Raw genomic sequence first — 12,503 nt, 5'->3', positions numbered from 1 at the left:
GACATCATTCCGATAGCAGTAGGGGTATTTTTCCATTATTTCTGTCACTTGGTAAAACCAGAGTAAGTTAGATTATATAACAAACAGGCTTAAAGGAATGCTAGACAACTGGTGATCTGGCCTAATGCGTAAGTGGCAATTGTAGAGATATCTCTGAAAGTGCAACCTAGATACTAAGGTTAGGCACTAGTGTAGGTGAATCTATTAAGTTTAGTCATTCTTATTATTGTTTCTACCTTGCAAAACTAGAGCACATTTTTATGTTGACTGATACAGTTTAAATAGTGCCAAGTATTCTGTGATTTTTGTAGAGTGGTGTACTGTTGTCAATATAGTTACTTATAGTTCTTGTGGGCATAACCCAGACAGTAAGGCTTATCCTGGCCACTTGTGGAAGTACTGAGTTAAGATATCTAGTATTCACTAATGTGAGTAGCCCTGAAGATAGCTAAGAACACAGGTCCTGTGCTTTACTATAGAAATTTAGAATACTCTGAAAAAATCTGTTGGGTTTTTTTTTGTCTTGTTTTTTCACTTTTTTTATTGTTTTCATTTATGTTATTGTGGTTTTTCACGTTCACTTGCACTTTAATTTCTCTTGCTGCGAGTGTGCTATGCATGCATAAGTTCCTTTGTTTGTATGGTACAAGGTATGCAAGTTTGGAACCATAGGTTCCTTTTGCTCACAATTCTTAGTATAACTAGTTCTTATTAGCTTTTATGTGGTATTGTTTTTTTTCAACACTATTGTCACGAACAATCAACATCTCACTTGCTTTATTTACAATCACTCCCTTAATGTGATTATTCTTGCTCCACATGGAAAAGTTTGTTCTACACTCTAAAAATAATTCACCAATAATGGCGCCTAAACACAAAGAGAAAAAATCTAAACAGGTTGATACTAGTATAGAAAGTACTAATGACCCTCCTGCTGGTACTTCAGATAATACAAAGTTACTACAACAGATTGCTGAACTATTTATGTCCCAGTTTGAACTACTTAAACAGGATATTGCGAGCCTTTCATCTGAGGTGAGGCAATTTGCAACAAGAATGGCGGAGGTAGAGTCAAGGGTTTCGGATATAGAGGATCGAACTAACATACAATAGCATTCCATTTTAACACATAGCAGCCAGATTAATTCTTTACAATCAAGATTGGAAGAGCTAGAGGACAGGGCCCGCTGTAACAACCTAAGAGTTGTGGGCCTCCCAGAAACAACGGAATTTCAGGACTTACTGTCTTTTGCCTCTTCCAAGCTGCCCCAATTATTGGGATTAACTGTAGATGGCCGGCCAGTACAGATAGAAAGAGCTCATAGAGTTGGCCCAATCAGAAGTAACCCCGATGGCACCCACAGCGTAAGATCGGTACTCATAAAAATTTTAAATTTCCAGGATAAGAATAATATTCTTAGACATTATCGTAAAAGTAACACTTTACTGATTGGCCAGCATAAAGTCTTAATTTTCCAATATTTTTCTGCAGAAACGTTGTCTAAAAGGAGAGAGATGTCACCATTCTGTTCTAGACTGATCAAGGCAAATTTCAATGCAAGATTGGTATATCCAGCTAAAATTACTATTGAAAAAGATGGCAATCTAGTAACGTTAAATAACAGGGCGGAAGCCCAAGAATTCTGTGCTAAACACTTACTAAATTAACAACTACAGAGTTGAATCTCTAGCACACAATACTACATCCAATGGCCCCAGATGGTTAGGTTACACCTGAGATTTGCATACAAAGAGAGAAGCGCTCAACCAGGAATGAACAACAGCTCAGTGGCTTGTTCTATGGCGATTTACCACCCGGAAGCAGCCTCTTTTAGACCAGTGTGCTTTTCACAGAAGAAAACTTTCCTGAAGTATATCAGTCTGATTCCGCCAAGTAAGGTCAGTCCAGCCCCGAAATACCAGGCAATTCTCCTCTGAACAAGAAACATGACAACCCCAGACGATCGTTTCGGCCTCCTATGGGCCTCGTCAGTGAGGTGCAGCCACATTCCTCTAAGCACACTGGGCAAGGAGTCCACATCTGGTTTCCCCCATCACCCATAGGGAGACTTCCCCAGGGTCATAATAATTTGCATACAAAGAGAGAAGCGCTCAACCAGGAACGAACAACAGCTCAGTGGCTTGTTCTATGGCGATTTACCACCTGGAAGCAGCCTCTTTTAGACCAGTGTGCTTTTCACAGAAGAAAACTTTCCTGAAGTATATCAGTCTGATCCCGCCAAGTAAGGTCAGTCCAGCCCCGAAATACCAGGCAATTCTGCTCTGAACAAGGAACATGACAACCCCAGACGATCGTTTCGGCCTCCTATGGGCCTCGTCAGTGAGGTGCAGCCACATTCCTCTAAGCACACTGGGCAAGGAGTCCACATCTGGTTTCCCCCATCACCCATAGGGAGACTTCCCCAGGGTCATAATAATTTGCATACAAAGAGAGAAGCGCTCAGTACAGATAGAAAGAGCTCATAGAGTTGGCCCAATCAGAAGTAACCCCGATGGCACCCACAGCGTAAGATCGGTACTCATAAAAAATTTAAATTTCCAGGATAAGAATAATATTCTTAGACATTATCGTAAAAGTAACACTTTACTGATTGGCCAGCATAAAGTCTTAATTTTCCAATATTTTTCTGCAGAAACGTTGTCTAAAAGGAGAGAGATGTCACCATTCTGTTCTAGACTGATCAAGGCAAATTTCAATGCAAGATTGGTATATCCAGCTAAAATTACTATTGAAAAAGATGGCAATCTAGTAACGTTAAATAACAGGGCGGAAGCCCAAGAATTCTGTGCTAAACACTTACTAAATTAACAACTACAGAGTTGAATCTGTAGCACACAATACTACATCCAATGGCCCCAGATGGTTAGGTTACACCTGAGATTTGAGCGGCTCCAGGGAGTATGGGGAGGGACATTGTTTTCTTTCCCTGTACATATTATTTTATCATTTTTATTTTTCCTTTTTTTTTCTCGTTGGATTTGTATTTTTACTTATTTTGGGATCACTTTTTCTCTGTTTCAAATGGCAAATTAAAACTAATCTCCTGGAATGTTGGGGGCATCTCATCCCCAATTAAGAGGAAACTCATTATAAAGGAATTAGGGAAACATAAGCCTGATATTGCATTTATTCAAGAGACACATTTGAAACCCCATGAACTACTTAAATTAAAATCTAAGTGGGTTGGAGAAATTTCTGCAACAGCATATGATAAAAGGAAAAGAGGAGTTGCCATATTGATTAATAAACATCTCTCATATCAGATTATATCACAGGAATTGGACATACAAGGAAGATTTCAAATTCTAGAAATAATGATTAACAAATGTCAATTCATTTTGTGTAATATATATGGCCCAAACTCCTTAGATAAAGGATTCTGGGAGAAATTAAGTTTGGAGTTACTCCCATTTATTGGGAGGAATATTGTCTTGGCTGGAGATTTGAATATGGCGTTTGCCCCTGCTTTAGACAGGTCCAACTCTGTGCAAAGATCTAGGAATAACAGGGAAGCCAAGGTGTTACAGAATTTCTGTTATAAATTATCAATAAAGGATATCTGGAGACTACAACACCCAGATAGCAAAGAGTATACATGCAAATCCAAGACATTTAAGTCCTTTTCACAAATTGATTATTTTTAATATCTAATAATATGCTGGGTTTAGAGATCAAGTCAGATATAGGCGAGATTATCATCTCTGACCATGCAATTGTAATTTTGGAGATTAATGCGATTTGTTCACAAGGCCAAAATAAGTCACAATTTTTCTTCCCTCAGTATTTAGCCAATAATCTTAAATTTAAGAATTGGCTACAAGATAGATGGAAAGAATTTTATGAGTGTAATGCCTCATATGAAGATAAGCCAGAAGTCCTTTGGGAAACGGCAAAGTCTGTTCTGAGGGGCGAGATTAAAGCTTACTTATGTAAATGGAAGAAAAAAAATAAAAGCAGAGAGGAACAACTAGCTAATCAGGTTAAAAACGCCTACAGGAAATATGTAAACAATCCAATTCAGACTACCTGGGGTAAATATACCACTGCGCGAGTAGAGAGAGACTTTTTCCTGAAACAAGGAGTAATTATGGAAGATCAAAAGCATAAAGCTAGGTTCAGAGAGCATTATGGTAAATCTGCAAAATTCCTAGCCAAACTATCTAAAGGCTGGTCCCAGAAGAATTTTATAACCACATTTAAAAGTGGCGACAAAAGAATTACTAATATCTCTGAGATAAGGTGTGGATTTGTTAAATACTTCCAGGAAGTCAATTCAGCGGGAGAAGTCAACGTTGAGAATAAAAGGGAATTCTGACAAAGTATAATATTACCTAACATTGAAACACAGGATTTGCTCCATTTAAACGAACCTATTTCTTTATGCGAGATCTCAGAAGCCATTAAACAGGCTAAATTAAATAAGACGCCAGGTCCGGATGCTCTTCCAACTGAGTTCTATAAACTCCTGCATGATCAAATTCTTCCCATATTAGCGGTACTTTTTAATGAATATTATATTAAAAATCAAATGCAATCAAAAATTTTCACAGCGTCCAATGTGGCATTGATACTTAAAAAGGATAAAGATCCAGAAGCGCTATCCTCATATAGAACTATATCCCTATTAAATTAAGATTACAAGCTTTTAACTGCTATTATCTAACACAGACTCAAGCAATATCTGAGCTCATTAATACACCCAGATCAAGAAGGCTTTATGTTGGGAAGTAACCCGGTGAAGAACCTCCGGAAAGCTATGCTGGTCATTGACCATTTTTGGAATAAATCAATAGGGAAAAAGTCACACAATAGAACTGATTTAGCCCTGCTTACAGTCGATGCAGAGAAAGCGTTTGACTGCATAGTATGGGATCACTTATTTAGCGCACTTGAAGGATTTGGTCTTATAGGAAATTTTTATCAATTTGTACGTGTAATGTATCAGGCTGCATCTTCCACCATTATTGTTAATGGTTAGATATCTGATATATTTATTCTGCAACGAGGTACTCGCCAAGGTTGCCCCCTTTCCCCCGCTGCTCTTCAACTTATCTTTAGAACCTCTTGCGATCCTGCTCAGAAAAGAGCTAAAGGGGATTAAGTTAGGGGACAAGAATCTAGTGACATTGTTATTTGCAGATGATATCTTACTTTTTCTGAGTAATACCAAACAGTCTATACCCCAATTGTTGCAGATTATTGAAGTTTTTAGTTCCTTTTTAGGTTACAAAATTAACTGGGGGAAATCGGAATTGCTTGGATCTATAAACCAAAAAATACCATCTTTCATCCCTTTAAGGAAGTACAGGAAATTAAGTACCTGGGTATTCTTTTAAGTAAGAACTCCGCACAATGGTACAATTTTTTTTTTTTTTTTTAAATATTTTGGCATGTTTGAGAAGAAATTAACAGCGTGGGATAACCTCCCTATTTCATGGTCGGCATGTGTGATGCTAATAAAAGCAATTATTTTCCCAAAGCTATTATATCTACTTCAGAATCTGCCTTTATTACTTGTGAAGAAAGATATAAAATTCTTGCAAAAGATATTTTCCAGGTTTATATGGCACGGGAAAAAAGCAAGGATTGCACTCTTTAAATTATCCTTTTTTAAAATACATGGTGGCTTGGCGTTTCCCAATATCCAATTTCAGAAGTATGCCACACTTGCTAAATTTGTGTTGGATTGGTTATCAGAAAAAGAGCATGTTTCTTTTTTTTATTTGGAATCACAGTTGATAGCCCCATTTTCACTTAAAGCACTGATTCATATCCCGTTCGCAAGATTACCAGTAAATGTATCACACATGTACACATTCAAATATATAATCTCTGCATGGCAGAAAGTCTGCTCCGAGATACAAACTAACTTTCGCAGATTTTTTACCTTTATTAGGGAATCCGGACTTTCCAACTGGGCTTATGCATGGAGTTTTTTCTACATGGGCCATGAACGGTCTTAGAAACTTAAAGGATATCTGTGCAATTAAGACTCTAATGATAAAGACATTTATAGAGTTAAGATCAAAATTTAATTTACCAAAAACCTTCTTCTACGCCTATCTCCAGACTAAGCACTGGATTGGAATATTACATGTGGAGACTGGGACCAACCTTTCACTCGGGGGACTGGATGATATTATTAGGCTATATCATTGTGAGAAACTTGCTATTTCACTTCTCTATAATATGCTTATTAAGCACCATGGGACAATTCACATCGATAATTTAGCGAGGAAGTGGAATAAAATTCTCTCAAATCTTACTAGGGAACATATTTTGCAAAGCTTTAAGTTAACCGATCAAACGCTGGTCTCTATAGACTGGAAGGAATCACATTTTAAATTAATAAATCTACTATATGTCACACCAGGTAAAATGACAAAATGGTGCAAGAAAGCAGATAACTGCCCTAAATTTAATGCCATGAACGCAGACGAAATGCATTGTTTTTGGACCTGCCCCAAAATTGCACAGTTCTGGAGTAAAGTCTGTTTCTGGGTAATCAAGGTGCATGCCAGTAGTCTTACTCTCTGGCCGAGATATATTTTCTTTCTTTTAAGCCATGATGAACCATATACTAACATCAGACTTATAAATACAATAATTCTGGTTGGTCGAAATGTCATTCTTAGGAACTGGAAAACCATGCAGGAACCTAAATTTAAGGAGTTTGTAAACAAAATCCATAATGAGGTAATATTGGAACAATTTAGTTTGAGAAGCCCCAATGATAATCAAGTGCAAAGATTCTTTCTTAAATAGGAAAAAATAATACTAGCTTTACCTCTAGATGCTCAATTACAGATATCGCTCCACTAAGGAAATCTAGATGGTTCATACAACAACTGGAACTTGGTTTATTCTCATCCAATTGCCAACTATAATTTAATGTATGAAAGGGATGGGGTTTCTTTTTTCTTTTCTTTTTTCTCTCCCCTTCCCCCCCCCCATACCTCAGGGGCTGGTCACCTTAGGGTGCTACATGGAGTGAGTTGCAACTCCTACAAATGTATATTATACTGTTGAGACAAGGACGATACGTCCCTTCCTTTTTGTTTTTTTTTTCTTTTATAGTATTATATATCCAATAAGCTCTAATAGGTGTTTATTTTTTTTTTTTTTTTTCTTATGTCTGTTTTTTCTCATTTTGGAGGGGGGGTCTGGTACACAACTTGATATGTATTTCTCTCTTAATATGTAAATACTGTGATAACAATTTACCTCCTTCCCTTTTCTGTACCCCAATATGGTATTTCAATAAAATTGAAAAGAAAAAAAAAAGTATATCAAAATCAATATTAACATTAACATTAACCATTCCTACCGTGTCACTTCTATAATTTGTAGGAGATCCCCAAGAGGAGACAGATGGAAACCTTCTGCCACTTCTTAATGACCCACATGAACATCTCCTCCCAAGGGCTTAACCATTTCACATAGCTGGTTCACAGAATCTAGAGTTACCAGATAGTTATCCTCATCTACCTCAATAGAATCTTCCAGATTACTCTGAGCAGTAAAAATTACAGATTTTATTTCCATGACTGTCCAGAGTGGAGATTAAGCAAGGCACATGCTAAGATGTGTCTATATATTGGGTTTATATGTAGACAACATATAGAACACGCCCGTGATTTCTTGACTGCAGTATAAATTAACAGCTTGTTACCCTGACAGGAAGGGGATAATTGTCGTTTGGAGCCCTGATGCTGTGGGTATTTCAACTGTTGAGTCTCAGGACTCAGACATAGATAATGATCATCATGGAAGAACCCCAATAGAGTTATATACATAGCACAGTTCCAGAACTACTCCGATCTACCTAATACTGTTGAGGAAGGTTTATGTTTACCACCTCGAAGAATAAAACTAAAGTTCCATCAGTTATCTGACAATTTTACCAAAGCTGTCCATAGCAAACCTACTTTAAATACTATTGTCTTCCCACAAAAAGATCCTCACAGTAGAATAGCTCACTGGAGCCATTGCTGCCACTGTAGGCAGCAGGGTAGGTGCTTGTTTAATAGCTGCACATTCCAAGTCATGGTATTCAGATATCATAGGAATCAACAAGGTAATTATACTGTGTGTCGTCTCTAGTGAAGCTCTTCTTCTAATCAGAGTAATGTTAACTGCCTCAGTTACTATATAGATCATTTGTGAAGCTCCAAAATCTAAATAAAAGGCTATTTTAACAAGTAAAATAGCAGAGCTCCAACACTACAGGTCTGTTCTCGGCTCCAGTCATCTCTGCCCACACTCTGCACTGTTCATTCTCCTCTCTTTGCCCCTCTCACTCCCCATCTTCATCTATTCTTATTCCACCTCATCTCCCCTCTCTCCTCCACTCTTTTCCCTTCTACCCCAATTTCTCCTCTCCTCTAACTCCCTTTCCCAAACCCCTATCTCTTCACCTCTCAATTCCTATCTTCTTAATTTCTCATTCCCTCTCTAACCCCATCTCTCTCTACATCTCACTCCCTCTTAACAGAAACCGCTCTCTCACAACACTTTTTTGAATAAATATAGTGTCTGTGTGTGTACAAGGAATATATGTTCCAATACCCAGTGACCTCCGAATATAGTATATACTGAGAGGAATAAAACACAAACACATTACGAATCTGAAAGAGAGAGATTTGAGATTGAGGGGGTAGAGAGAGGGTGTCGAGAAAGTAAGAGGAGAAGAAATAGAACAGAATAAGGGAAGAAACAATGTACACCACAGACTTCTTGTCAAAGAACATTAGGGATTTGAAATATGTCATCCAAATGTTATCTTCTAGAACCAACTTTTTTAATGAATTCATAAGATAATTTATACTATTATACAACAACAATAAAATATATTAAATTATTTGTCTAGGAATATAAAGTCAAACTCTTCTGTACCACTATTATTGATGTCTCTTACATTCCCAGGACTGTTTTATCCTATGACGGTAGATTTACTATTCTATTGCTATTGTCCGATTCCCCATTCCTAGCCTTCTAATTATTTCTTTTCCCTTATCTTTCTGTCCCGTTGGTGCTCCTCTTTCACATTGGTTGTCAGTAGAACATTATAAATACAATGTATTTGACAAAATTATTTATATTTGCAGCTTGTGTAAAGAATCCTTGTCTCAATGGAGGTGCCTGTCGAAAAATGCTTTCATCTGGGGAATATGTTTGTGGATGCAGAGGTCATTATGTTGGAAAATACTGCAATATAGGTATGTATGGATGTTTGTATTACATATTACTCCCTAAGAAAAATGAACAAAATATTAATTACCACTTGTGTTTATTACAATGTGCTGGCAGAAAACCAAACAAATTATATGAAACAGTAATGAAATTAAAACAATACACAATGATCATTTGTTCTCATAGCAAATTATTTTTCCATATTGTTGTACAATTTTTTTTCTCTGGTCCAATCAACATCAGTGAGTTTCTGTTTGACTCACTAGAGATGTACAAGGGTGTCATATGCCCATGACTACATTAAAATTAGTTTACGTTTCATTTGCTGAATTATCAGCAGTCAGTTATTTTTGCATATCCAAGATGGTTTTATGTTTCACATTTTCGATAAAATATACTTTTTTTTATGCAAGCTTGTTGTTCCCGGCATTACACAAACACTGCTGATACTCCAAGGGATTAGTCCAAGTGACCTCCCTTCCCTAAGTGTTGTACCACCCCAAAATGCTGATGGGGTACTGGCAAAGTGGCGGTGAACCAACTGCACCAAAACCACTTATAAAAATATGAATGCTATGCTGTACATAGAAAATAAAATGTGACCTTTATTCCAATCATTTAAAATTGACAAGAGTTCAAATGAGTTTTGGAACAAAAGTAATGTTTTAATTTTTAAACTGCTTTGTGGGGCATCGCATTCATTTTTTAGAAACATCATTCAGCTTAACATAGATCTACATCAGACCTTCAGAAATCCCATGTATTCATGGTTGTCAAGTTGATGCTGCAAGCATCTGTCTTAATATGGTAATTGGAGCACGATCGGTACCATATGAAGCCAGATTGTTCAACTGTCTGTGTCATTGCCTGTAACGATCCTCTTTTGGTGCCGGTTGGAGCAGTGGGAAGGAAGGAGGGAGGTGGGTGAGTGGCCCAGTGGAGGAGGGGGAAGGAGGGTCAGGGTTCCACACTCTAAGGCAAAAATATAAGGCAGGGAGAGAGAATAGTATGAAGCAATAACAGAAGGAAGGAAGTTACTGCTAGTAACAAATATGACAGTGGGCAATGGGAGGGTAAGAGAACTGTTGGTGAGATGAGGAATTGGTAGGGTGGAGCGGGACCCCTTCATTACATAAATAAGTAAATAAGAATAATTATTTTAAAAAAAAAAAAATTAACTGCATACAAGCAGACTGTCTGCCAGTACCTAAGATGGTGGTGACCGGGGGAGGGGGGGGGGGTAGGGTTGCGGGAGAGGGAAGAGAGCTATTTGGGGGGAACAAGTAAGGATCAGGGGGTTAGAGTTGTCAGGTGAGAGGGTAATTAACTTTAGAAGCTAACTGATTAACTCCTTCACTGCATTCTAATTGCCAAAAAACAATTGCAAAGCCATACAAGTCTGCTGCTTCTAATCAAAGGGGACCCCAGAGAAGCTTTTATAACTATTTTATCTCTGACTGCAGTAGGTGTGTGCAAATAATTTCAGTGAAAAAAGTTTTTTGGGTGGCCAAATAGTGGCATAAACTATCACAAAATGGGCCTAGATCAATATATATAATTTTCATAGATAAATAAAAAAACAAAGTATTTTTCTGATTAAATCAAGTGATAGCAAAAATGTTAAAATGTTTCATTACTGGGCAAGTTTTTTTCTCTGAAATTCCTGGTAGCAAAGGGGTTAAAGGTACATGAAACCCATCTTTTTACTTTCATTATTCAGACAGAGCATACAATTTTAAACAACTTTTCAACACACTTTTATTATCAGATCTGCTTCATTCACTTTGCATTCTTCTTTGAAAGAGAAGCAATCCACTATTTGGAGCTAGCTGAACACATCAAGTGAGCCAATTACAAAGGATATATGTGCAGCCAGCCACCAATCACCAGCCAGCTCGCAGGAGTGACTGCTGAACCTGATACCAAATAAACAAAGGAAAATAGATAATAGAAGTGAATTGGAAACTGGGTAAAAACTGCATGCTGTATCTGAATCACGAGTTTAATATCCCTTTAAATTTACTAAAATATAAGAATTGTGTTAAGTTCTCTGCCAAAAACGTTTTAACCATCCTTTTTAACATACCATCCCCCATGGCAAATGCCTTCACCACTATCATTTTGGACAACTTTCAATTACATTGATGAAAATAATATTATACAAAATAAAAACAAACAAATGACTGTATGACACAACCTGCAATCTGGTCCCTACATGTCTTTTACCATTAGTCTTCACCAAAATAATTCAATGTCCTTTGCAGACAGAGGTAAGGGGTTAATTAAGGGAAAGAAGAGGTTATAATATAAAGAAGCAGAGGAGAATTATATAACCGATAGAATCACAGAAATCACAGGTAGAAAAATGTCCAGGGAGAAAAGTAGATTGACTTGGATAAGAGGAAAATGATACTATGCAAGGAAATATCATTTGGTAATTGAGTTAAAAGTGAAACTCTGCTGTTTTTTATTTTTTCAATTAACACAGTTTAAAATTACCCCTGTTAGCATATGGTAGCTCATATGTCTTTTAAGGTGGAAATAAATTGTTATGCTTAAAAATATTGAGTATGAATTATCCAGCTCTAATAAAGATGACAATGAAAAACTGAAGTGCAGCTGACTGTTTAATTTACTTTACTAATTTATTTTACTAAGATTACAGGCAACGTTGCTACCATACTGCGGTCAATACCACAGAATACAGAGGCATTGTGAAGAGGACTCGTTCTGGACAGAGTTGTCTTCCGTGGAACTCAGATATTCTTTATGAAGAAATTAATGTTCGCAGTGAGAGTGATTTTATTCAGAAAGGTTTGGGATCTCATTCTTACTGTAGGTAAGGAATACATATTTAATTAAAATCTGCTGCCAATAACCAAGTTCAATAACCCCATCAGAATTTCTGTGGGAAGTGTTTTGTGTGGCTTTTTGCAGGGTTGATCACAGAATTGCGCTTATTACGATATCTGTACATTGGGCTGTATTGTCAGTGTGTTTTGCTAGTGATCACAATCCCAAAATGCCTCTGCTGTTAAAACCCCAAAAGCTTTAAATTGTTACCTCAAAAAAGAACACAAATTAGTTATCTGCATTGTTAATCTTGTAATTTTGTAATTGAAAATGAAATACACAGGCAAATGTGGCAATATCAGGGGTTTGGAGATTACATCATAAAAAACTGTTGAGAACTTAAAGGGACAGTCTAGACCTTAGTCATCTTAAAGTCTTACCTTAGATTAAGCTGCAAATAGCCTTCTGCACCCGTTTCTATATCAAGCAGCAGGAA

At 37.0% G+C, this 12,503-nt stretch overlaps 1 protein-coding gene across 1 annotated transcript in view; it reads left to right on the top strand.

Moving 5' to 3' along the window:
- The window catches only part of HGFAC (HGF activator), a 337,074-nt gene that overhangs the window by 240,558 nt on the left and 84,013 nt on the right, over positions 1–12,503 (top strand). Inside the window, exons 7-8 of the mRNA XM_053704187.1 lie at positions 9,130–9,240; positions 11,873–12,053. Of these exons, the coding sequence (XP_053560162.1) occupies positions 9,130–9,240; positions 11,873–12,053 (292 nt within the window). The remainder of the gene's footprint in view (positions 1–9,129; positions 9,241–11,872; positions 12,054–12,503) is intronic.

This window comes from Bombina bombina, chromosome 2 (assembly GCF_027579735.1).
Source record: "Bombina bombina isolate aBomBom1 chromosome 2, aBomBom1.pri, whole genome shotgun sequence".
NCBI lineage: Eukaryota > Metazoa > Chordata > Amphibia > Anura > Bombinatoridae > Bombina > Bombina bombina.
Note: the sequence above shows the minus strand (reverse complement) of the source record. Positions and strands in the feature narration are given on the sequence as shown.